Raw genomic sequence first — 26636 nt, forward strand, 5'->3', positions numbered from 1 at the left:
TTGATCGGATACATATTTGACTTCGCGAAGATAAGCAAAAGCAGACTTATCACCTTTGGTGAGGTTTTGCAGCTGCATATGGAGTTGGAGAACACTGGTATGTGAGAGAGATTCGATCGCAGATTGGAGAGCACTCCAGACTTCTGCAGATGTGTCGAGCCCGACTACATATGGCAATACTTCTGGTGAGAGTGATGAAATTATCCAGCTGAGTACCAGCTGATCTTTCCGAATCCAATCAGAGTAAGCAGGATTTGGAATTTCTTCAGTAGATTCAGCAGTAGTATGATGCATGGGTGGGCATTTAATTGTGCCATCGATGTAACTCATTAAGTCTTGGCATCGAAGAAGAGGAAACAATTGTGTTTTCCACAGAAGAAAATTATCATAGGTAAGTTTCAAAGTTAAGTGATGCTGAAACGCAGGTGTTGAGGAAGAAGAAGACATTGCTGAGGAAGAACAGTTGCTTCAGTAGATGAATGCCAAGATAGAGTCGTTGAAGAAGGCAGCAGATTACCAGGAATCGATAAGGTCGACTGATACCATGTGAGATAGAGAGTTTGAATTGGAATGAATCTCACCTTACCCACTTTGTTGGGTAGTGATGATATTTATAAACTTGAATTCAAAGTGTTGTTACATTCGTATCTGTTACAATGGGATAAACCCAATTAGTTACAACAGCTAGTTTTAGATAAGTGTTGACTAATTCAAATAAAATTGAATATTTGAAATACCAATGGATCCTTATCCTTAACAGGGTTGAATCTGGAAACAGACTCTCTGTGAAACCAGGGATAAAGCTGCATACATGTATCGTCATACGTAAGCTAATCTCTTCAACATCAACACTCCCATGTCGATGTTGAGAACGCTTCCTATAACGCAAGTAGTTCGACTTCAAAGTCCATACTATATAAGGTGAATAGAGCCTATTAGATGTCGATTTCTAGGGGTTTTGACAAAAATTGGACTCAATAGTTTTCACACAAGCTACGGCCTCAAAACTTGAAGGAACCTTTGGAGTCCAAATTAAAATCCATCCAAATGCATTTCTAATGAAACCTTTCGGTCATAATTAACCACAACACTATCCCCAACTTTTATTGGTTGAAGGATTTTATCCTATTTTCAATTATTGATGAGAAACCACTTGATTCTCACTCAAAATCGAATATTTTTGAGTGAGATCTAATCCGGCCTCCACGTCGTATTAGTAGCATATATACAACTTTTTTAGATCAAATCCTATTTTAATATTGTTTTTCTTGTATTGTAATTTAATACTACTTATTAACATTATCTTCTTAGTATAAGAATCTTCTCATCCTTCATGCATTGATTTTCCCTATTTCAACATTTCTCATAGGCAATGGCAAAATACCTCACCATCACTAGCAAATCCCAATTGCAATATATTCTAGCTCTAACCCTTCCATTTTAATCAAGATCAATTGTAAATGCATTTATCTAGTTTCAACTTAAGCTAAACCATAGTTTAAAGGACCGAGTTTCCCTCCACCCTTGGTGAATGGGATCGGGCGGGAATGGGATCGAAAAGATATTTTGGAACATACAAAACCCTAGATCGAAGAGATTTGTGAACCCCAAGATGGTGGGTGAACTGTCTTCTATGGGTGGAAGAAAACTTTGTCCTAGTTTAAAAGTTTTGTATACTGATCAATGGTCACATGTGTTCTCTTCCCCATAGATATGGACCACTCACCACATTGCCAGTAACAAATCATATATTTAATCTATTTCGATTTTATAGCATTATTATCTCTCTTATCCATTACGCATGGAACCCCACAGAGAATGAAATCCATTCTCCACCACCCATTTACACTTGAAACTCCATGATTATTCAAAATAATATATAGAAGCCAAGTTATATAAAAACATAAAAAAAAAAAAATTCTCTTTCCATTCTCCCCCACTAACTAACTAATGCATACCCGTGATCCCACAATGCTGCCAATTGTCCATTCACGGGCTCTTATTCCTTCACAGAACCTACCAACCAAGCTTATATAGAGAGCATTATTATGGCCTATTTAAAGGGCAGTGCCACCTTCATAACTATCCATAATAACAAAAACCCACAAGAAATATCGAAGATATGGAGGAGGCATTTCGAAAGCTGAACGTGGTTGTCATTTTGGTGGTCATGGCTGTAGTCCTCCTTGGCAATGATGAGGTGGTGATGGTGTCAAAAGCACAGTCGACGATACTATGCAACCTGACCGGAGCTGATCTTTCAACTTGCAAACCATTTGTGAGTACGGGGAACACGGCACAGCCTTCTGATCTCTGCTGCACTGCACTTTCTCATGCAGACTTCAAATGCCTTTGCTCCTTCAAGAATTCCAAGTGGCTAACTGCACTTGGAATAGATCCCAACTCTGCAATGCAGCTCCCTGCCAAGTGCAAACTCTCTCAACTTGTTCAATGTTAATTAAGAGTAAGTATAGACCACCATACATGTTGTGCATGTATAGGACATTAAGGCTGCGTTTGGTATGCATTCTAGCTCGATTTTGTATACTTGGACGATAAAAACAATTATTTTTATCATCCGAAAATGCAAAATCAACTTAAAATACATACCAAACATAACTTCTTTTTATACAAACAAAGCACAATAATAATTTTTTCTTTTCTTTTATTTATTTATTTACTTATTTATCTTTGTGTGTGTGTATGTTGCAGGGGAAGAAGAGGGACATTAATGCAAATGGAGGGCTTAATTTGTTAGTTCAGTGGAAGAATAATGCATTTGATCATCAAGACGTGTTAATGTTCCTCTTTAATTAATATGTTTGTTCATGGGTTGCAGTCTTGTCTAGTCATTTTCAGTTTAAATTAATCTTGGTTCCCCCAGATCGACTTCATATTTGATGTAATTGCTGCTATCTTCTAATCTATGAATCTATCTTTAAATTTTGGTGGTGGGAATATTGGAAATGAGTGGGACAATTCTGTCATTTCTTAATGACTAAACACCTCCGAAACTGAAATTTTGCTGCTATCCGGTTTGCAGGAACATTCCTAGCTTCTACCTCCTCAATGTCACAATGACTTAAATGAAATCGGCATAAGTTGCTACAAGGCTGGCAGCCAATGAAATGGAATAATTAATTTCACTGTTAGGTTCATAAATACTCTCCTAGATTTTGGTATTTTCTAAAATACCCTTTAAGATTCCATTCCTTAGCTGCCAGCCTTGTAACAGGAACAATCCTGCTACTAGTGTAGCAGCAAAATTTCGTCCAGAAGGAAATTTTGGTTAACAGTCCTTCCCAGTGGTTCCATCGCTTCCACGTGGATGTTGTTTTATCATTAAATCTCCATTAAACCCTCCACCTACCTTCCTCAATATCATTTAAGTCATCATATATTTTTCATTTACACTTTTTTTTTTCGGTAATACTTTCCATTTACACTTGAATCCCAACTCTCCTTCTAACTAACTCATCTAGAGACCACTCTTCCTTTCTTCAAACTACTTAGGCAAAAAATTCATGACTGAGTGAGTACACCAAATGAACATTGGTGATATTCAACTTTAAATAATTCAATTTAGTGGCAATATGCATGCCTCATTCTATTTATGTGATCCCACATACCACGTACTAACCCTATCATAAGAGGCATTTTATTTTGTTCCTCAGCACCCGCAAATAGATGTTATGTACGCTAATAGTCTCACATCAGTCCCATAAGGGTTTGGGCGTGGGCATATATAATATTGGGTTCTCTTCCCTTTGTAGACCGATTTATGAGTGTGAGTTCTTCCAATCCTAACATTAATGTTTTCATTGACCCGCCATAATACAAGAGTGGTGGAACTTTTGTATTTGCAAGAATATTGCTTGAGAAGAGACCAATTAACCTCATATTAATAACTTTACGTGTCCTAACCCAATACGAAAGGCAACCAATCGTAATCTGTAGATAATATACACACAATATTCCTTAGGCTATATTTGGAAGCAAAGAAAAGAAAAAAAAGAATTCAAAAAATTTAAATTTGAGAAGAGAGTTAGACACATAAATCAATCATTATATCATCATTATTTTTATCTTTTTCTGTTTTTTCTTTTCTTAACTACCAAACATACCTTTAGTGCCTAAATAACAATGGGTGTGCTAATTATAGTGGGTAACCGAACCACATAGGGAAAATGCTAACACATCCAGACTGATCAATTAATAGGGTCACAAATATCCATTTAGATAATTGCATATAAGGTTGAGTTGATATTCAATTTATTGAACATATTTTTCGTTATTATTATTGGTTAAAATATTGAACAAAATTTTCACGTGCACAAAATATCGGTCTGTTTTTTATAATTCTCCTTCTCTAATACCTTCATTACCTTTCGATTTCTATCGGTTTCATAAAAAGCCCAAACCAAAGTTGGCCCGTTAAGGGTTCGGTTCAGTCCAAGCTGAACCAATTAGTTCAGGTCGGGCCAACCTTTTAGGGCTGAAATTTAATATCCCTACTCCATTAGATTCGACTAAGCCAAACACAAGGCATTTATGTCTAATACCTACATCAAAAGGAAGATCTTGTTGTAAACAAAGTTAATAAAAAAAAGATTGTAATCTTACTTGTTTAATTGCACTTTTAGTATAATATTTTTTTTGTTTTTTCATTAACATTTTACACTTGTACCTAGGGGTGTCAATTTCACACCCGGCCCGACACGTTTAGTAACTGGGTGGTTCTAGTGTGGGGTCCTAACCTGTCAAGCGGCCGACTAGACCGATCGAATGCTACCCCTACCTTGTTTGCTTGTTTTGAAACCTTGTGAACTGAATATTTATAAATTTTAGTAGCGTGTTTGATCTTTGGATGATTGATCAGGTTTTAACTGAATATGAGTCTTGAAAATTTTCAACTCTTGGTCGATGGATTAGGTTATTAATATACACATATATGTTATAATATGGTCTCACTCTCATATCAAAACTAATGCAGTAGCTTTATCCCATGTAGCAAGAGAAAGTCCATCGTTGAACTTTAATTTTAATTTTTTTTTGGTACGATGTTGGACTTTAATTGATACCTTGATTAACTTATATACCCATATTTTGAGGATCACATGATTAGCAAATTTTTTTCCACCATTGATAAAAAAAAAAAAAACTAATAAATCTAAGAAGTGAGGAAGAAAATGATAAGTTGTTTATTCTATTACTCTTAATCAGTTAAAGTCCGTTTAGAGTTAAACATCCCACAAGGCCCGGTTAATGGCCAATTACACTAGCCCGATTATAACCCGAAGCCCAACCGAGTCCGACCAGGCCTGACCTGAATACTTAAACTGACGGTCTCGGTGCAGGCTTTAAACACAGTGAGGCCCAACTAGGCCCGACCGAGTCTGACCAAGCCGGACCTGAATACTTAAACGAACGATCACGATGCAGGCTTTAACCACAGTGAGGCCCAGCTAGGCTTGATCTGAATACTTAAACGGACGATCACGGTGCAGGTTTTAAACACAATGAGGCCTGACTAGACCCGACTGAGTCTGACTTGGTCCGACCTAAATACTTAAATGGACAATCACGATACAGACTTTAAACACAATGAGGCTCGACTAGGCCCGATCAAGCCTGACCAGTTGATACCCCTATTTGTGCCCAACAAAACGTGCAAGACAATGGCAGCTTATGAGAACGAGATGATATAACGATCGGTGAGATTTTTAAATTTTTCTAAAGTTTCTTGCTTCCCCCTTGTTTGAAGAACTTTTAAAAATAAGATAAAAAAGCCAACAAAAAAAGTGTTCCAACTCCTCAATTTATCTTTTCATGCCAAGTGGACTCACCACTATGGTGGCCCAGAGAGGGAGTGGGCGCCTAGTGACCAAGGGGTAGGGAGAGCTAGAGTGGTGCATGGCAAGGACCGGTTGATCAAGTGATCAAACCTCGAGCGTGCCTTCAACCAGACAATGCCAAACCACTGGGCCAAAGCCTAGGTGTGCCAACTTCTCAATTTACCACCTAGATTACAACAAGAAGTACCCTACGTGAAAAGAGATGGGAAAGCAGCACGTGGCCACTTGAAGAACAAAGAGAGAGAAAAGTGAGTTCTTCCCCAAAATCCTTCCACAATAGCCACGTTTCCAGACACCCAACTCACCACAGAAGATAAGCAATAAAGCAAAGTAAATTACAAATCAAATCAAAAGCTGGGCCCAAAGCCCTAAACACTCATAACAATATGGGCCTTATGGACTCCCGTGACCTTGTCGAGTCACGCCAATACACATTCACGGGCTCCAAATCCTAAAAAGTCAGTTCTCTCATCTCTGCCCTGAGTTGCTTAAATAAAGAGTAAAGGGGAGCATAGATAGCTCCATTATCAAGTCTCCAATGGTAATTACTCTGTGTCAGGGGATAGTAGTAAAGATGAGAATGTCAAGAAAGCTGTCTATGGTGGCTCTGATCTTAATGCTGGTGGTTCTCATTGGAACTCAAGAAGTGGTACAATTGAACGCTTTGAGCCTGTGTAACATGAGTGAAGACGATCTTATGACTTGCAAACCCTCTGTGACTGAGCCAAACCCTGTGGATCCCTCCGAGCAATGCTGTGAAGCTCTTACTAAGGCTGATTTGACTTGCCTTTGCTCTTATAAAAATTCCTTGTTCTTGCCTACCTTGGGAATTGACCCAGACCTTGCCATGCAACTCCCTGCCAAGTGTAACCTCACCCCACCTGCTTCTTGCTAAGGATTAAGCTCTCTCTCTCTCTCTCTCTTGGGCATCTCTTGAATCTTAACAATGGGTGTGTCTGTTTCTGGTGTTTTTGTTGCAGAAGTCTATTGTGTTTATGCTTTTGAAATTGTGCCTTTTGTTTCGCAGTTATTTCTCCTACCAGTTTGTTGCTGCCTTATGGGCATATATGGCTCCTTCCTCTTGTATTAGTTCTTGTACTTGTAATTCCTACCTTTGCAATAATAGGATTGTGATTATATATTTGGAGAGTTACCAATAGGCAATTGCATAGCTTCAAAAGGTCAAGTTTGAAGAAAACTGGCCGGTTTTGATGAAAATCAGTCAAAATAAATAGAATTGGAATTCCTCATCTTTCGGTTTTTGGTTCAGGGTTGAACCAGAACTACTTCGTTGATGGTTCAATCCGGCAAGCATCAATCGTTTGGAAAGTTTTCTTACAGGGGGAAAAAAAAAAAAAAACACCACCAATGGGGCTCCTCTGTGGCGCGTCAGGGCATCCGTCGCACATCGGACGGTCAGGAGCACCCAGGCACGTAGCCCCATCCAACTCCCTCCCCCGTGTATTGGGCTGCATGCGAACGTGCTCCTGACTGTCCGATGATTGGCCTGGCAAGCCCGAGAGGGCCTGGGTTGGGCTTTTCATCACGTGGGGCTAGGGTTGAGATTTTTAGGCTTGGGGTAGAATTGGGCTGGGCCTGAGTTGAGGCCTCAGTTTAAGCCCAACCCGACTTGACCCTTTATATATAAATATAAATTAGGAGAAAGAATGGTACGTGGGTGTGTGCGGTGTGCTGCCCTTGCACCCAAACACAGGGACTTGTGCAATAACCGTGTGCCCCCATGGAAAGGCGGAAATTTCCAAAGGCACAATGGTCATTTTGCTTACCTATAAATGTCTAGGTGCAGGGGCAGCACACCACATGCGCCTAAGTTACATTTTCTTTCCCATATAAAATATACAATTATATGTAAGATATCAAACATATGGTCAAAAAACATGGCTAGCTCGGCCTAGCTAAACCCTGAAATGGCAAATTAGGGGCTGCCAAGGTCAATAAGTGCCGGGCTGGGTTAGGTTGAGCCCGATAGGGTTAGGCCTGGGCTGTGATATCCCAGCTTGACCTTTAGACGGGACTGGGCTTGTATTGAGTTAAGGGACCAAGGGGTTGGGCTGGGTTCCCAGTTGCACCCCTAGCAGCCACTTCGTCCTAAAAAATGAGAAAGGTTAGGACCAAACCAAACCATATTCAGGCACTCCACTTAAGTGGGACTTATACCGGTTCAAGTCTCTTCGGTGCTGTAGGCGGGACTTGCAACAGCTGTTGTGTATGCCATGTTTCAAAGGAGTTTAGGCATGCCTTTATATCATTAAAATTCCGCAATAAAATACATATGTTGCGGCTAGGGGTGTCAAGCGGTCTTTCTCGGTCAGGTCTAGCCAGGCTTCACGGTGGTTAAAGCCTACACCGTGATCGTCTATTTATATAATCGGATCGGGCTTGGGTTATAATCAAGTAATATAATCGGATCTTAAACGGTGTAGAACTGGGTTCTGGGCCTGTTTAAATCTAAACAGGCTTTAAATGGTATAACCATTTTCGAGTAGTGTGACACCTGATTTCGTTCCTTTTCAAATCTGGGATTCGTGATTTCACCCAAGTAAGGTTCTAATTTTCAAAATCATGATAAGTGACAACCATTTCAGTCACTTTGTTCGCCTCCAAACTTGTATGCCTGTTTTAATACTTTGAACTATAATTTCTTATTTTCTTTGTGCTCTCCTGGGTGCCATTGGAGTTGGTGAGAAATCCGCTACCATAAGTCTATAATTGGTGCAACATTTCACGTAAAGTATCTCCAATCTGGTAAATTCCATTTAATTTCCTCTTAATTTTCATTACACAGTTAAATATTGACACAATCACATAGGGAAGACCAGGAGAGGGAAGGGGAGGCCGGGAGGGGAAATTTACAAGTTAAAGGGTCGGGCCTGAAATTGGTTGGTCAGGTCGGTGCCAGACAGCTAGGACCCAACATCGGGATCCCCCAATTATTAAACAAAATTTAGTAAAGAGGTTGGACCGGGTTTTAGTCGGGTGGGCTCGATCGAGTCTGCTGGACAAGGCCTATAACTGACACCCCTAGTTGTGGCCGTGATGAGAGAGAGGGAGGGAGGGGGCGGAGATTGTCAAAGGGAGTTGCAAGGAACGGGGATTTGCAAAGGAGGTGGGGCATGGGGAGTTACAAGGGGTGGGGATTTTCGAAGGAGGCAAACAGACAGGGAATAGAGGGAGAGGGAGAGGGAGAGAAGAGTTAAGTGTTGGCGGAAATGGTATCAAATCGAAAATTTTCGATTAGCTACAATGGATCGAACCTCATGTAGGGTATTCAAATCAAACATCTCAAACAGGGTTTAGGCTTATCTTTTTAGTATCATAAGTGAAGCACTCCCAACGATTCACAGTTTTTGAACACCGAACCTGTAAAAGTAAGAATCAATCTCCACTCAACGCTTTAATGGAGAACACAACAAAATCCTCCCTCGAATGATGGCAACACCCAACGCTTGACAAGAGAGAATCTACGATTTGTGAGACAGCTCTCACTTCCAAATCGTAAGAACTATGGTCCTTATGTTCTTTTGGGTTACTTGTGCCAAATGGTATGGTCCTATTGGGTTGTACACTAAGACAACTTACACTGAATCCCACTCAATATGATGGAAAATATAAATGTATGGTTTGAGTTTCATGGATCGAAGTCACATTAAGATGTGACTCAGGTGTCATCCTTGTTTAAGTGGCAACTTGTACCTCTGTTAAGTGCATTTTGGCTACGATTCCTTCTTTTGTGAATGTAAAATATTAATTTCAGACCTAGATTAGACGTTCCATGCATATCTCAACACAAATCTTTATGTTCTTTTGTGATGTGTCTTAAAAGAGACTCCCTCAGATGGTTGCGGCATATGAAGTGAAGGGCTGGCTTTGTACAATTTCCTTCCTCTATCCCTGTATCTAAATTTTGTAAGCAACAAGAAAGGAAAAAAAATGTGGCTTCAATGGGCACTTTTTCAATGCAAATACGTCAAATAACAGATGGTAATGCTTTCCCTTTAAATTCCCATCTTATACGTAGGCCCAAATTTTATATCCAGCAAAGCTGTAACTCAGCCTTGACCCAAAGAACTTTTAACAATCGATATTTCATGCAAGGGGGGTTGTAGACCCTCATGCTTGCCATGTCTTCATGATACAGTAAATAATAGCATTAATCGATAAAGACATTATTAAAGAATTCATATATCACCATGAACCCACAACAACACAGTCACTACGGTCGTTGGATGGATCACATGTTCCACACATTCACAACCAAGAGAAACCATTTAAGAGAATCCTCACTTACACGTGTCAGATAGGCTCCAAAACCAAATCGTCAAGTCAAGTCAAGTCAAGTCAAACCCTGAAGCGTATCACAAAAGACAACCTTCGAAGGTGTTATTTTAGTGAAAGCATGTTAATTATATATTGGAACAAATCTTTTTGGTTATAACAAGACTGTACTTTTTGGCTCCCTTAATACAATATTTTACTAAAAACAGTATTAAATGTTATATTAACTGATGTTTAGTTTTTAAAAAAATCCTTTTAATTTTAACATTAAATAATGTAATAAATGTTTTTGGAAATAAGACAAAGACAATTAAGAGAAGATTACAAGTTGTCAGTTCAGAGTTGCAACTTTTATAATAGCCCTACAAATAACCATATATTCAAGCATTATCTTGATACGATTAGTATAGTAGGAAATAATAGAATAAGGGGGAATAGCCCTATAAATAATCATATATTCAAGCATTATCTTGATACGATTTTTTTTTTTGGTAATAATCTTGATACGATTAAAATATAGTAGGAAATAATAGAATAAGGGGGGCCACCATAAACAGAAACTACTAAACTTTTCCCATTCTATCATTCCAAGTTTTCAATTTACATCCCCAATCTGAAGCATATAACCATCCAAGCCGTCCATTGTCTGAGAAACTATTATCCAATTAAATCCATCTGTCAGAAAAGTTGAAACTTCAGAATAAAGATCGCAAAGAAATAGACAAAAAGGGGAGGGACCAGTAAATCAGTTAATAGCTCCAAACGACCGGTCAATGCTTCAAGCCTCCTCGTTTCCGCACTCCTTCGCCGGAGCGTTGATCATCCAAATGTAACCATAGGGATCTTTCACCTTCCCAACGCGTCCACCGCAGCAACCGCCCTCGCCCTCAGATATCTCACCGATGATCGTAGCGCCAGCGGCCACGGCTTTGTTGACGGAGCCGTCGACATCCTCGGTTTCAAGGCAGAACACGGCGGAGCCACTGTAAGATTAAACAGCCACGTAAAAAACAAATCTCGTATCGAAGAGATCGTAAAGGTGGGAAGCACAAACAGTACATTTTATGTCCTAAACATATATAGTGAAAGTGCGAAACCCTGTGGTAGACCATGTAACCAATATATAAGCGAGAAACAAATTTAGAGGTACATAAAGCCGGTAAACAGAACGTCGCCTGCGATTATAAGCTCCGGCAGTCCCACACTACCATTTAAGAACAGAATATTTTCTTCCAACATTTTAAAAAAACAACGCACAGTATTGGGAGAAAAGAAAGCTGAACATAGAGACTACGAGGGGAAAGTAGATCAGATGAAACAAATAACATAGATCGTACAAACTGAGAGAGATGAGCTTTAAGAAGAACCAACATGGATAACCACAGTAAAATGTCTGAAAGAACGATCAATACTCAGTCTAGAAAAAGGTGAAACGAAAAGCTAATAGACAGCATAATAGAAGCGAGAACAGTAAAGCGTAAACAAAATAATAAAATGAGACGAGAACAGTAAAGCGTAGACACTGTCGAGGACGACATGAACAAAGAAAATCGCAATACCGTGCACAACATTCAGGAAAAGAAAGCAAATAGAACGAAAGATGTGAAACAAAAAGCTAATAGCCAGCATAAACAGATGAATCAAGCCATTTCAAGAAGAAAAAGTTGAGAAATAAAGTCTTACACAACATCAGAGTCTTCGGCCTGGTCAGAGACCAAGAAGACAGAGGATCCAAGCTTGATTTCCGCGGCAAGGATGAGAGGGAGCTCTTGTTCAGCCTTCCTCTTTGGATACATAGCTCTCTTCAGTTCCTCTCCTCCGAAAGCATTTCTATAAAACTGAACAGCCTCGTTGGCCTTAGAATCAGGGATCGTAAGATGAGGCTTCAGAGCAGAGAAAGTAAAGGCCTTGGAGCTGCCGTTCTCGACTCCACCGTTCTGGTCATCAACGATTGCAGCATTCTCCTGCGCCATTGTTGAGTAGAGCTGCTAAAAAGAAAGAAAGAGTTGCAGAAAAGAACAAAGAGACGAAGACAAAGAAACCTAAACTCAGAAACCCTAACCCTAGGAGAGAGGAGCACCAAGAAAAATCAGTCTGAATATGAATTGAAAGTAGCAGGTGAGGGTATTTATAGAAGAAGCGGGAAAGCGAAATGCGTAAAAGGAATACGGGATTGCCGATTTAATCCTGAAAATGCCCTCAGTTTTTATTCGAATTTACGAATCCGCCCCTCAGTGAGTCAGTTCCCAAACTGCTTGCTCATATCTCTTTCGAAATGACAATACTAACCTTTCTTCACTCGTTTGGCGTTGGCCACTCTCGGCGGTTCTATTGTGGTTCCTACCAATGACAGGGCCAATAAAAGCATCGCAAGGCTATTTTCGTAATAATACTGCAGGCATCATTTAAGCTTAAGGTTTGTTCGTCTACAATAGCCGCTTATCTTGTAATCCTGATTCCTATCATTAAAAAATAAGCTTTGATGTATGAACTATTTTGTGGTTTCCATTTTTCTACTGTTTTAATGGTTCTAGTTTACATCGATGATTCCACTAGAATGTTCAATTTGGTTTTCAAAACTATGCTTATGACAAAATAGTTAATTTCATGTGGTCGTCGTGGTGGTGATGGTGGCAGTGGTGGCGACAGGGTGATGGTGATGGCATAGTGGTAGTTAAACCATCAGGAGTAGAAAAAATGTGGTGTTTTAATTTTAATGTGAAATTATTGTTTTACCCATCAAATTAATCATGTGCTCATCAAAGAGCAAAAGTAAAATCAATTTCAATTTAAAAAATGAAACAGAGCCTCATTTTTTCAGAATTTCTATTTCATTGGAATAAAGTACACAAATTAAACCAAACAATTTAAGAAATAGAAATCATACCAAATCAGGCCTAAAACTTTCATGTTGATTTCAAAACGTGTTATAGTTCGCAAAGTAGAAACGACGTTTTATATAGGGATCAGGATCCTCTACAGTACAGATGGGGCGGCAGTGCACATTCGACGGCACAGCAAAGACCATGTGGCACACATGGCCTCTGCTGTACCGTCGGATATGCACCGCCACCCCACCGGTATTGTAGAGGATTTTTATCATTTATACAGGGCCTGCTTGTTTGACGAATAAAAGGGATGGGAAACTTGTGAGGATGGGTCTCACATGTTGTGGGTTGGATTGACAAGGAAAGAAAAGAAAATAATAGAATATGGGGAGAATATCATCTGTCTCTCCTCTAAGTTTTCATAATATCAACTCAATACCCAAGTTTTGAAAAATGTTAATGCCTTCTCCTACTTTTTAAAGATTCTATCAACCATAACTTAAGTGATTATCTCCGTTAAAATAACATATGAAAAGACGATATTACCCTTTTTTTAATTGGAGTTAAAAAGGCATAATAAGCCTTTCTCCAACATGGTGGGAAGTTGAGAGAAAGAAGAAGGCGCCAGCAAGCATCCTCCGTCAGACCATCAAGTTATCTGGACCGGTTCACCCTTTTCTTTTCTTCCTCTTCTTTGTTCTTTCTTCTTCTGCAAACAGACAAAATGGAAACCCTGCCCCACCATTTGCAACACCCCCTCATCCATCTTCACCCTACCCGGCAGCCCCACCGTGTGTGTTTTTTTTACAGTTTCATTGACGGAGAGAAAGAGGAGGCCTATTGAAGCAGCCTTCAAACAAGATACAGATTCAGATCTGATTTGCGATAGAAAAACAAAAAAAAAAGAACTCCGGAACTGAAATAAAACGCAGGTTCAGATCTGATTTGCAGATAAGAGACCAAACCCATAATTGATTTGCGATGAAGGCTTCAGATGTGGCTTGCAATACTAGGTTCATATCAGTTTTACAGAGACCAAACCTAGAACTGATTTGTGATGAAGGCTTTAGATGTGGCTTGCAAAACCAGGTTCAGATCTAATTTGCAGAGAAGAGACCAAACCCAGATCTGACTTGCGATACCAAGGAGAGGAGATGGGGCTTCAATTTTGCTAGGGAATCTAGTTTCTGTGCCGACCAATGTTATGCACAACAAGATCCCATCTTCAACCCGTCGGAGAAGAGAGAGACATACTGATATTTGCTCCGAGGGCTCCTAGCCTCCTAAGTTCAAACTACACCTTATTCACAGATCATCTCGAGAAGAAAGAGCATGAAAACAAAAACAGCAATTCTGCAAATCAATGTCATAGTAGTGGGTTCAGATTTAATACCATGTAACAATTCAAGAAAGATTTTACTGAGAGAAGAAAAAACCCTTAATACTAACTCATACTCTGATTTCGACTTCAATTCCTAGTTCCATTACTAGACTTCAGGAATCTAGTGAAATCCCCAAAGAAAATTGAAAAAAATTATGGAATAGCAACAATTATTACTAATTTTTAAATGGGTAAATGTTGTTTGTCATCATCTAGCAGAGAATTAAAAAATCTTTCAAGAAGAAGAAGAAACACGGAGAGAAATAAGAGGCAACAAGAAGATGTTGTAGGGGCGGTGCTGTTCGTCGTTTACAGTAGATGTTGCAGGTGTGAGGCGTTGGAGGAAGAAGATGTAGAAACGAAAAAGGGGCTTTGGGGAATTTTCATCTCCTCCGTTCTGACACCCTTCAATTCCCTACAATGCCTCACATGGGAGTTGAAATGACCACTTACTCACTGCTTGGACACACTTTCTAAGGCAATGGGTAAGTGATCATTTCACTCTCATGTGAGGCATTGTAGGGAATTGGAGGGTGTCAGAATTATAGGTGATACTGATCTGGGTTTTGGGGGCAAAAGGATGAAAAAGGAGTTTTGGGATTGAAGAGGGTAAAATGGAAATTAAATTATATTAAGGGTAATTTGGGGTTTTAAAAAAATTAGACATACCCACGTCATTACTTAATGGGGTTTTTTAACAGTTAGGATGAGGTTGATAGAATCTTTAAAAAGTAGGATAGGGTATTATCATTTTTCAAAACTTGGGGATTGGGTTGATATTATGAAAACTTAGAGGGGAGGGGGATGATATTTTTCATAGAATATGCATTTTGTAGTGGGGTGGGATTTAGTGTGAGAGGAAATGAACATGGGGTGGGATTCCATGAGAAAAAAAGGAGATAGGTTGAGGAGAGAGATAGACTCAATAAGGGGTGGGAAAAAGAGGGGGTACCACCTCAACAGATATAAATAAATGCATTTAATGAGTTTGTCTGAAAGTTTCTCACCCCATGTAACCAAACTGTCACATTTGTGGTAAACAATTACAAGTTTCTGAGTCTGGATCAACTCCACATATGTGGAGACTAAATACTCTCCACAGGATCAGGACCGTCTCCAAGGAGCCCAGCGCCCAGGGTGCTTCCAGGGGGCATCCAGCGGCTGAGCTGTGTTGCACACATCTTGGCGCATGCCTAGGGATTTGTGCAGCACAACCCAACAGCTGGTAGCACCCTGGGCGTGCTAGGCTCCCTGGAGACGAGCTAAATTCCTCTCCACATATGGTGAGTATCCCACACGTGTCTCTCAAGAAATTCATTACCCACTGAACCCCCTCCTTATTTAGTGTCCACATATGTGGACAGTATTTTCCTTTTCCACTTCTCTCCGTCAAACAAACAAGGCCGCAGATTTGGTTGTGCTGGAGCTACGAGTGAGGTAAGGGTTAATTAATAGAAGCTTAAACATAAATAAAGAGCCCATTTGAAATATTTGTAAGAAAAGCTCTTATTATATCTTCATTGGCGGTCTACAAGCTTCATTCTCAAATAGAAACCTCTACTCTTGTTGGTTCTTCTAAATACCATTTACTAAAGATTTAAATACAGAATTCAATCAAAAATCAGAGTATGAGAAATGGGTTGTTGCATCAAGAAACCTCCTGGAGCGAGCTCTGCCTGCAAAACAAGATCAGCGGAGAGTACTGGGCGTCGCCGGTGATCTCACTCCGATGCTTAAGTTAGATCTCTAAGCAACAGATGATTCAAAGAGAATTAAGATAGATGTGATGAGTGTTACCTCCCTTACTTAAGGTGGTTGAGGGGTAGAATCGTGCCTAAATAGGAAGGCTAGATTCTCGGAGTGGAGTGAGTACGTTTTGTTGGGGTAAACTCCACACATCACTCATTATGGGTTTGATGATAATAAATAAGTTAGTTGTACTAACTTGTGTTATTTTGTATAGAGACTTCATAAGAGATAAGCATCAAGTAAAGGGGAGCTTGTAGAAGCTTGATGCACCTAGACAATAAACCAAGACAAATAACCAATATTTCAATGAATGGTTTGAAGAAAATGACTACTTTCAAAAACTGTATTCAAGCAACTCATTGAGATACATGAGTTTAAAAGCATTTGTTTAATTGTTTTGTATCAAGATGTATTTAAAGTTTAAGTTCATTTGTAATGCACACACTCATGCATGCATACATGTAGAGTGACCCTAGGAGGTGTTTTTACATGGACCAAACCTAAGCTAATGGCCCCACACCTGTCCAAACATGGACTTAGCCATTTTTCAGCAAAATCAACTGATCTGGCATACTAAATCCCCATTCGGCATGCCGAATCCATTTTGCTCATAGAGAGCAACCGGAGTGTGTCGAATCTGATCTGGCATACTGAATTGGGAAACGACATACCGAATCAAATCCAGCATACCAAATTGCAATTTGACTGTTGGGATTTAACCGTTGGTCAACGGATAGATTCCATGATCCGGCATACCGAATTGGGAAACGGCATACTGGATTAGGACTAAATTATGTCCTTTTTTTTTGGGACTATCCTACTCAAGGGCCCATAGGCCAACTACAAGCTAAGGCGAAGTCTAAGACAAGCCCACAATCTACAACTAGGGAGGAGGGGGGAGGGGGAGAAAGGTGCCTTTTTTTGGCACAATATGCAATCCAGGAGAATCGATCCCTTGACCTCCTGGGGGGGCATGCACCAACTTGCAATGCCACCAACCAACTGAGCTAGCAGTTGTTTGCAATTTTGGACTAAATTATGTCCAAAATTAGCATTAAGCCTTAGATGCTTTAAGTACCTTTACCTATAAATAGGTGAGCTCAATTAGACTAATTACAATTAATTAAAGCTAATCAAAGACATCAAAAAGACTTCGGTACTTGATCATTCAAAGCACTCTTCATCAAAGCATTCATTCAAGTACATTCCCTCTCTAAGCTACGCCACATCAAGTAGCTCCAAGCTTCAAAGGTGAAAAATAGTTTCATACTTCTAAGGTTGAGGTAATCCTAATCTTAGTACAATTTTATTTTATATGGCTGTTTGAGTCCTCTTGCTCGGAATCAAGAGTAGTTTGAGTTTTCTTGCTCGGAACCAAGATTAGTTTGAGTCCTTTTGCTCGGAATCAAGAGTGGTGGTGAGTTTTCTTGCTCTCAATCAAGATTTATACGAGTTCTCTTGCTCATACTCAAGATTTGTTTTAGTGGAATTCTCTCTAAGGTGAGAGGAGTGGACATAGGCAAGTATTGGCCGAACTACTATAAATCTCTTGTGTTATTTTTGTTATTTATTTATATCTCATTGATAACTTATTTATTTCTGCAATAATTTTTTTATTCCCTACCTTAACCTATTCACCCCTCTCTAGGTGAATTCACATTTGGTATCAGAGTAGGTGATCGCGAGTTCAAGTCTCCCCGGTGCCATGGGTGCTCTGTTAGTGGGCGTGCATTTGAGGGGGGATTATTGGAAGTGACCCAAAATGCTCTGCCCAGATCCTGGCTCGGACGAGGGAGCGGTGCGTGCTGGCTGGTGTGCAATAAGGAATTAAAGTTGCACCTTCCCTCACAAGACGTCTTTTGGGGGATTGACAAGTGCTTAATCCTACACGTTTAGGAGTGATGCGTGGGATAATGTTTATCCATAACTTCCCACGCACCTGATTAGGCGCAACGTGGGCTAGAATCTCGGGCCGCGTTGGCCCCTGGTAATCTTCACGTTATCTATGCGAAGTATGGAGGCCGTTCCTCGCACACCTAGCTGTGGCTAGGTCATTGTCGTTTGTGGGCACGATGTCCTCTAGCAGCGGTGCGGGCTAGAGCGCGACCAGGCACCCTGCTCTGCATGTCGCTCTCAGCTCGGCATCCAACTCAAGCCGCAAGAGTTCGCATGCTCGTACTTAGTTAGGCGCGGTCTCAGTTCTTGACTCGCGACCTCGCTAGCTTGTTCTCGCGGTGCTAGGTTGTTTGTCCCATCAGGGGCCTAATTGTTAAGGGGGTCTTTTAGTGTTGGTTGAAGCTTCAAGTGAAGAAGAGGAAACTGAGATTAAAGAGATTAGCCAATTGTTTTCTGTTCTTCACTACTTCCTGTTAGGTTTGGTTGGGGTTTTGGTGTTCTGTTAGTTATTATTATTATTTTTAGGGTAAATTACATGTCACCCCCCAATTTTCAAATGAAACTCTAATCACCCCTTGGTTTTTGAAAATACTCAAATCACCCCCTGTATTAGACCCCAATATGACAAATTAGTCCCTATAATTGATTTTATGTTGTTAAGTGATGATGTCTTCCAGTTAAAAATTTTTAACTCCCTAAACTACCCTTGATCATGTGTAGAGTTACTTTTTTACCCTTGGATCTAAAAACCCCCAAATCCATCAACCCTCTTCCTCACATCACCTGTAACCCACCACTACCGGACCTGTAACCTTAAAACCAAATCTAATGGGTTTTGGGTTATGGCAATAAAAGAGATGAAGGTGGTTCTGTGAGCTCTGTTTTTTGGGGTTTTCAGTTAGTGGAAATGGAGAATGGGAGTAGGGAAGGGTGTAGATTAAGGGGAAAAGGTGGATTTGGTGAATGGGATTCTAGGCTGGATTGTAACCGTGGGAAGAGAGGTGGGAGGTGGATGGGATTCTCAGCTGGAGAATGGTTCAAGGTGTTAGGGGGGTTAATGAAAATAAAGGTGAATGGATTGCTTGAGGTCGGTGGTCAATGGAGGCTGGAGTAGAAAAGGGTTTAGATGGATTTCACCGAAGAAGATTTGTATCCTAAATCCTAGTCTACCGTCCATATCAAGTGAAACCCAGGAAGGTTGTGTCTGAGTTTTGATTGATATCTTATTTTCTGTGGGAGTTTTGATTGTTGAATTCAAGATAGTTGGTGGTCCTTTTTCTCTCAATCAATCTCTAACAACAGGAAGCATCTGATCCCAGTTTAATTCCGGATTGAAGGCTTCATCATATACTTTGTTTTCTGTTTTTTTTTTTTTTTTCCCAGCATAGTAAACCTTCAATTAAACCCAGCCCTCTAATCTGTTTGCTGTGAAACTTTTGGAGCACAAAGCCCTACCTAGGGCCTCCACTCGACCTACTTTTGGGGGCATTCTGATTGCCGGTTAGTGTGCTACTTAGATGACTGATCAGATGTAGTTCGTGCCTATATGATCTGTTTAAATGTGGAAATAGGCGTAGAGAGAGTAGACGCTAAAGCATTTGACACTAACAAAATGAGTTGAAATGGACGAGAGAGGTGGAGGTCAAGGGGATAAAATAAAGGGTAAATTATCAAGCGAAACAGGAGGTCAAGGGGAGAGGGGGGAAGATGCATAGGCCGGTACCAGTGCCGGTGCCGGAGGCTGGTACCGGTGCCAGAGGAGAGAGAGGTGGAGTGGTCCGAGTGGAGGGGGTAGGACTGGTTATATAAAAGAATAGATAAGGTTAAATTTGTCATTTCACTTTTTGGTTTGATTTAAGATAACACTGTTACTATAGAGGGGACGGATAAGTATTTTCAAAAACTAGGGGGTGATTTGAGTTTCGTTTGAAAATTAGGGGGTGATGTGTAATTTATCCTTTTTTTTATATAGAATTGGGTTGATAGATTTCTGTCTCTTTTTTTTTGGGGGGGGGGGGAAGTTTTCATACATGGCCATGTAAGCATACATGGTCGTGCCCCCTCTCACAAAGAGTTGGAAAAGTCATAAACCCCTTTTACCAAAAAAAAAGAAAAGTCATAAACCCCCACCCATTAATTAATGCTTTGAAACTCCCACCCTCTCACATACACGGCTGTGTAAGAAAACTTTCCCTTTTTTTTTTTTTTTTAAGTTCTAATTTTATATAGTTAAGAGGGAGGGAAGATGTGAACAAGGTCTTCAACCACTGACCACTCTAATCAGGTTAAGTTCAAATCATTGGGCTAGCTACTAGCTTATAGATAGATTTCTACCTCATTGCATCTAATAGAATGGTGCTTTCCTCTTGGGCTTAGCTTTTTTGGATTAAATGTGTGCTAAATTGGGTTGATAGATTACTGCCTCATTGAATCTACTGGAATGGTGCTTTCCTTTGGTTAAATGTGTGCTAAATTGAGCTGATAAATCACTACCTCATTGTATCTAATAGAATGGTGTTTTCTTTTTGGGCTTAGCTTTTGCTATTGATGTTGTTGTTAAATACTGTAATTGTTTAGCAGGAAATAGTTTTTTGTGTAGGCCACACTCCCATGTGTCTATCTCTCTCCTCCTCAAAACAAGGGGGTAGAGGTGTCTTTTCATATGTGGAGGAGAGAGATAGACTCATGGGAGTGTTGGCTTAGGCCACACTCCCGAACAGAGAACTTTCTCCCTTGTTCAGCAGTAACATTGATCTATACAAAAATTTGGATGCTAAATTTGGCTGATAAATCATTGCCTCATATCTAATGGAATGGTGCTTTCCTTATAGGCTTAGCATTTTTTGGTTAAATGTGTGCTAAATTGGGTTGATAGATTAGTGCTTTGTTGTATCTAATAGAATGGTGCTTTTTCTTCTGGGCTTACCTTTTTTTGGTTAAATGTGAATTTGTTGCTTTTCTTCTACAGTAGAATTATTTTGGTTAGATCCATTGTTAATATAAACCAAATACTTTCTGTAGAATGTGCGATGCTCTTTTTAGAGAATGATTACATTTCATATAATAGAATGTGGAAGATCACTAAATAACAATGACCATGAATATAACAACAACAACAACAACTTAGCCTTATCCCAACTTAATGAAGTTTTTGCTACATGGATCTAAACAAACAAAGTAAGAACGACTAAGATCTACCCAAAAAAGGGGAAAGAAAAAGATGAGAAAGGAGGGATGGGGAGAGAGTAGAGAAAAAAAAAAATGATTGGACTTATCAAGTGTAAGACGCAGCGGAAGCGGTGCGCGATGAACATACAATACAAAAAAAATATATTCTAGCATTCAGATCTTAATGAACACATTCATTAAAGCAAACAATTGGGAGTAAGGTTACCTAAAGTTCACTGATGTTATGTTCTTCCAAAGGATCTAAACAAACAAAGTAAGAACAACTGAGATCTAGCCAAAAAAGGGAAAGAAAAAATGAGAAAGGAGGGATGGGAAAAGAGCAGAGAAAAAAAAAACTGATTGGACTTATCAAGTGTAAGACGCAGTGGAAGCGGTGCACCATGAACATATGATACAAAAAAAAAAAAATATAACATTCAGATTTTAATGAACACAGTCATTACAATCGGGAGTAAGGTTACCTAAAATTCACTGATGTTATGTTCTTCCAAAGGATAAAAGCAAACAAAGTAAGAACGACTGAGATCTAGACAAAAACGGGAAAGAAAAGATGAGAAAAGATGGATGGGGAAAGAGCATAGAAATAAAAAAAAAATTGATTGGACTTATCAAATGTAAGATGCAGCGGAAGCGGCGCACAATGAACATACAATACAAAAAAAATTCTAGCATTCACATCTTAATGAACACAGTCATTAAAGCAAACAATCGAGTGTAAGGTTACCTAACGTTCATTGATTTTATGTTCTTCCAAAGGAATGTAGCACTTGGTGAAGATTTCCGTTGAATGCCCCTTCTCCGATGGCCGTAACCTAAGCTTGAAGACGATGAGACTCTCTCTTCTAGGGTTTTAGTCTTAGCCTCTCTTTTATAAGTAGGCTAATGTAAATGATTACAATCCAACGAACATAATCATTCCACATGGTGTGATCCTAAAGAATAACCCTTAAGTTATATTTAATTACATAAAAGGACAATCCTATCAAAGACGTAACTTAAAAACCTCCGATGGTATAAACTTTTATTACATTTTCTCCACAACATAACTAACGTCCACAATGAACCTTACAGAGATGGATTTAAATCACCATCATGAAACATAATCCATTGCACATTAATACGGGAGTGTCATAACCAGTGACCGGACACAAAAAGGTTTGAAAATATTTTTCAAATAATATTTATTTAACTAACTATAATAAAATCCATTTTACAAACTCCCTCCAAAACAAGTGTTGGGCCCTGGACTATGCATAGTCACTGTCCGACAACTCACTCATATGGATGTTATCCTTAACGAAAAGGCAGTGGAAATTGAGCATTACCCTCATTCACATCCATACAATATACACCGAGCAGACAGTGTGTAGCAAGTCTTATCGATAGACATTAACCATTGATACACCACATACGCACAAGACATGAATGCAACAGCAAGTATCTCTTAGGTTAGGGAAAAATAACTATTAGAGATTCTTATTGTCTACCAATGTCTAGCTATTCTAATACCCATATCCTCAACATGTTTATTAAATACAACCAGTGTGAGTCCCTTCATCATAGGGTCAGACAAATTATAGTTAGAGTAAACTTTGACAATAATAACATAAACTCATTGTATAATCTCACGAATGAGATGATATTTGTGCTCCACATGCTTGTTTCTCTGATGAGCTCTAGGTTTCTTAGCTTGAGCAATCACTCTTCTATTACCACATAAAAGTGATATGGGGTGTTTAACAAGGTCAGGTACAACCTCAAAGTCAATTGAGAACTTTTCAATCATACCCCCTCCTTGGCTGCTTTACAAGCTATAAATTACTCAATTTCAGTCGTGGAATCTTTCGTTGACTTCTGTATGACACTCCTTCATATTACTAATTGTCCTTTTTACATGAACAACATCTCGGAAGTAGACTTCCTGTCATCCATATTATTCTGGAAGTTTGAGTTAGTATATCCTACTATTGACATGTTGTCTGCACCACAAATAAGAAAATAATCATTTGTTCTTCTCAAGTACTTCACGTGCACTTAACAACAGTCCAATGTTTCGGTCCAGGATTAGACTGGTGTCTACTGACCATACCAACCGCATGACATATATCTGGTCTAGTGCACAACATTGCTTACATTGGACTTCTCAATACAAAAGCATAGACAACCTCTTTATAGTCTGTATCGTCAGGGGTTTGGGGACACTGTGACTTAGAAAATATAATGACATGTCTAAAGATAACATTTTCTCTTTTAGAATTCTCCATTCTAAACCTCTCTGGGATTTTGTTAATGTAGTTGGCTTATGAAAGTCCTAACATCTTAATTTTTCGATCTCTCACAACCTTGATTCCTAGTATGTAACTGGCATCACCCAACTCTTCACTGAGAAATTCTTGGATAACCACCTATTTACAGAAGTGAGCATATTAATATTGATCAACAGTATCTCATCCACATACAAGACTAGGAAATAGACTGTGTTCCCATTGATCTTCTTGTAGATACAAGGCTCCAAACTTTTTGCATGTTTGATCAAATCTAATGTTCCAACTTATAGATGCTTGTTTGAGGGCGAACATAGGCCCGAGGAAGAGAACGTATAGTGGGAAGGGGAGTTTTTGGATTCGTCTGCGAAGCTATGAAAGCATGAGGTACATTGAATCCCATCCAACTTTGCCTTGCTTTACCCCTCCCCCTCGGACTCTGGTCGAGCTTCATGGTCTCCAATGCTCTGAGACTCACATTGGTTGACTTGATAAGGGGTAGCATGGAGAGACTAGAAAATTGTTTAATTTGTAGAGAGGAAGACAATGACTCTCGGGCTGATTAATCCTAATCCAATTATTCACGCTAAGAAGGAGAAGATTGCTCAAATTGAAGATCTTCACAGGGATGATGTCGTTGATCCTCTCGAAATCTATGAAGGAAGTTCTCAACTCCTAGCCATTCTTTATTTTTCCCCCTTTCCAATGTTATTGGGCTATTCTTTTGTTTTTTTCTCTAATTTAAACTAGCAAAAAGTATAGTGGGAAGGGAGGGAGGTAGCAGGTGGAGCAGGGAGTCGCAGTAGGGAGATCACCGAGTCTTATATCTCTCTTTGTTATGTGGGTTCCCTGAGTTCTCTTTCTCTCCTAAAATCATTTAGTCATCCTTAATTTTCCCTTTCTTACTAACCATGTGTAATCTTCTCATCTTTGCTGAGATTGCAGGGTTGTAAAGGGGTGAGGTCGGGTGAGGTTGCAGGAAAAAGAAAGAAGAAAAATAAGAGAGTGGGGAATGCTGCCTGCATGGATGGGGTTGCAGAGAGGTGGGAGCAGGTGGGTTTGCAAGAGCAAGAAGAAGAAGAAGAAGAAGAAGAAGAAGAAGAAAATACTGTGTAGGGTTTTTTGCTAACACCGTTAATGGACTGGGGTTAAATGAAACCAAGTTTGAAAAATAGAAAGGGAAAGAGTGTATTGATGTTAGTCTTTTATAAGTAAAGGCATTTTGGTCATAACAGGTTTTTTATTAACATCATTAATGGACTGTGGCTAAGAAAAGTAGGGGAGGTTTGAGAAATTGTCAGACACGCAGGGAGGTTCTTTGAATTGTCAGAAATGTCTCTTTTTTTGGTTTTTTTCATTACCTTTTACGAATGTTTCTTCTTCGTTGTAATCCCTATCCATCTATTAACACTTACAGAGAAGAAGCCGAGCTCAGAAAGCAAAAAATGCTGGAGAGGCTAGCCATCTCCACCACCTGTTCTTGCTTTTCTTCTACTACAAAGCTAACCACCAATGCTTTTCATCTTCCCTTCATCTCCTCCGATTGCAGAGGATCTTTTCTCTCCTTTTCTTCCCGACAAACCAAGAAGCAAACTTCTTGGATTACCTTCTGCAACAGCTATGAAGTTGGTGGAGGCTTTCCAGATGAGGGTTTTAGAATAAAGACCAGTGCAAAAGTAAAAGAGGATGAGAAATGGGACCCCTCGCACTACGAGGCGCTTCTTAAAGGGGGCGAACAGGTTACCTCTGTACTTGAGGAAATGGTGAAACTGGTGAGTTCTATTCGATTAATGCATACCCAGCAAGTGTATTTGCAGTTTCTCTGTTTCTTATCTGTTTCTTCCCCGTACTGACGTGCCCGTATCGAGATTTGACTAACCAAGTGTAAAGCCTACATAATTGTGAAATTTTGAAATTTTGAAACAGAGCTAAGGCTTCAACAATAAATATTTAATAAAATTCTCTGTATTCTCCAAGTGCCAAATACACCTAAATTCGACTATGACATGTCTATTTAGTGACTCAAATTTCTATGCGTTCTCTAAGTACCAAAGATTTCCATTGTTCCGTTTTCGACCGAGTAACTTAATTTGCCTAGGTATGAAATTCTCAGACCTTCAGAGTTCAGGGTTTGTCTTTGCTGTACTTTTTATCTGAGCAAACCTGAAATTTGGGCAAGCCTTCAGATTGTCCAGCTGCTTTCCTTGCAAGTTGTGTACCCATTACTTTGGAAAATTTTTATGACTCACCCGCCCCACCCCTCTCCCTCCAGGGGGGGAAAAAAAACACTCTGCTTTCAAAGTGCTCAACTTGTGCAAGTTTTCAAGTAATCTTATATTCCTTTATTTAGCATTGCAGAGTCCAGAAATGCACAAATTTGCAGAGTTTATTCTGCATAGTCCAAGTAGTTTAGGGAGGACTGAATTTCAAGGTTTTTCTCTTTCTCCTACCCCAATATTACAATACTGTATTTTTTAAGATCCTGGAAAATTTAAATGTATTCTTTTCCCTTGACTTTAAAGCATCTATGGTCTGGGTTTTTCAGTTTGTACTTTGTTTGACCTGATATGTGTACTTTAATGAGGTACATAGGTTTCAAGGCGACTAAGAGACCCAAGGTATGGAGGAGCACTTAGGCAACAAGGCGCCTTAGGCGTGCATTGATGACTATATGTAATATAGCATTGATCATTTTATGTAATTATGTTCATATGCAACATGGAAGCCATATCAATGTAATATGTTATAATCATATTAGTAATGGCCTTATATGAGAAAATCAACATATAATAAACAAAGCATGGGATATAATATAAGCATATTCAACAAAAAACAAAGTAATAACATAAATCAATGTAAACTCGCGAAGTATCAACAAGGAATGCTGCCGCATTGGACTCAAGAAAGAGCTTAGATGCTAAGGTGATGCTTTGACAACTATGATGTGGCATGATTGAGTCTTTATAAATGTAAGAGCTGTTAGCAGCCTTTCCCCACGTTTTTGGTTAAATGGAAGAAGTAGCTTTCTGCCACCTACGGTTCTGTGGTGATTCATAATTGCTGTTGCTGTGGTGATGCATTAACATGGTTGGTGGTGATTCGCAGGTCATATCCCTCTCTTTTCCTATTTATTCTACCTTCACTAGAATCTGATCTCAAGTAACTCGCACACCAGTTT

General features: G+C 39.5%; 2 protein-coding genes across 2 annotated transcripts in view; one reads left to right on the forward strand and one right to left on the reverse strand.

Annotated features, from left to right (window-relative positions):
- Positions 1-10701: 10701 nt before the first annotated feature.
- On the reverse strand, positions 10702-12253 carry LOC122669914 (uncharacterized protein At5g48480-like). The gene is made up of 2 exons (XM_043866825.1): positions 11835-12253; positions 10702-11134 (listed from the first exon to the last, which is right to left on the reverse strand). The coding sequence occupies exons 1-2, from the start codon at positions 12122-12124 to the stop codon at positions 10930-10932; spliced, it is 495 nt and encodes a 164-aa protein (XP_043722760.1). The 5' UTR covers positions 12125-12253; the 3' UTR covers positions 10702-10929.
- A 12572-nt stretch (positions 12254-24825) lies between these two features.
- The window catches only part of LOC122669173 (protein PEP-RELATED DEVELOPMENT ARRESTED 1, chloroplastic), a 28773-nt gene continuing 26962 nt past the window's right edge, over positions 24826-26636 (forward strand). Inside the window, exon 1 of the mRNA XM_043865859.1 lies at positions 24826-25230. Coding sequence (XP_043721794.1) covers positions 24829-25230 — 402 coding nt within the window. The 5' untranslated portion in view covers positions 24826-24828. The remainder of the gene's footprint in view (positions 25231-26636) is intronic.

This window comes from Telopea speciosissima, chromosome 7 (genome assembly GCF_018873765.1).
Source record: "Telopea speciosissima isolate NSW1024214 ecotype Mountain lineage chromosome 7, Tspe_v1, whole genome shotgun sequence".
Taxonomy (NCBI): Eukaryota; Viridiplantae; Streptophyta; class Magnoliopsida; order Proteales; family Proteaceae; genus Telopea; species Telopea speciosissima.

What these genes read in the sequence shown, in the direction of transcription:
- LOC122669914 (XM_043866825.1), bottom strand. Translation starts at nt 12,124, where the DNA reads ATGGCGCAGGAGAATGCTGCAATCGTTGATGACCAGAACGGTGGAGTC. An exon ending in GCCGAAGACTCTGATGTTGT is followed by an intron (nt 11,135 to 11,834) that starts GTAAGACTTTAT and finishes TTAATCTTACAG; the next exon opens with TGGCTCCGCCGTGTTCTGCC.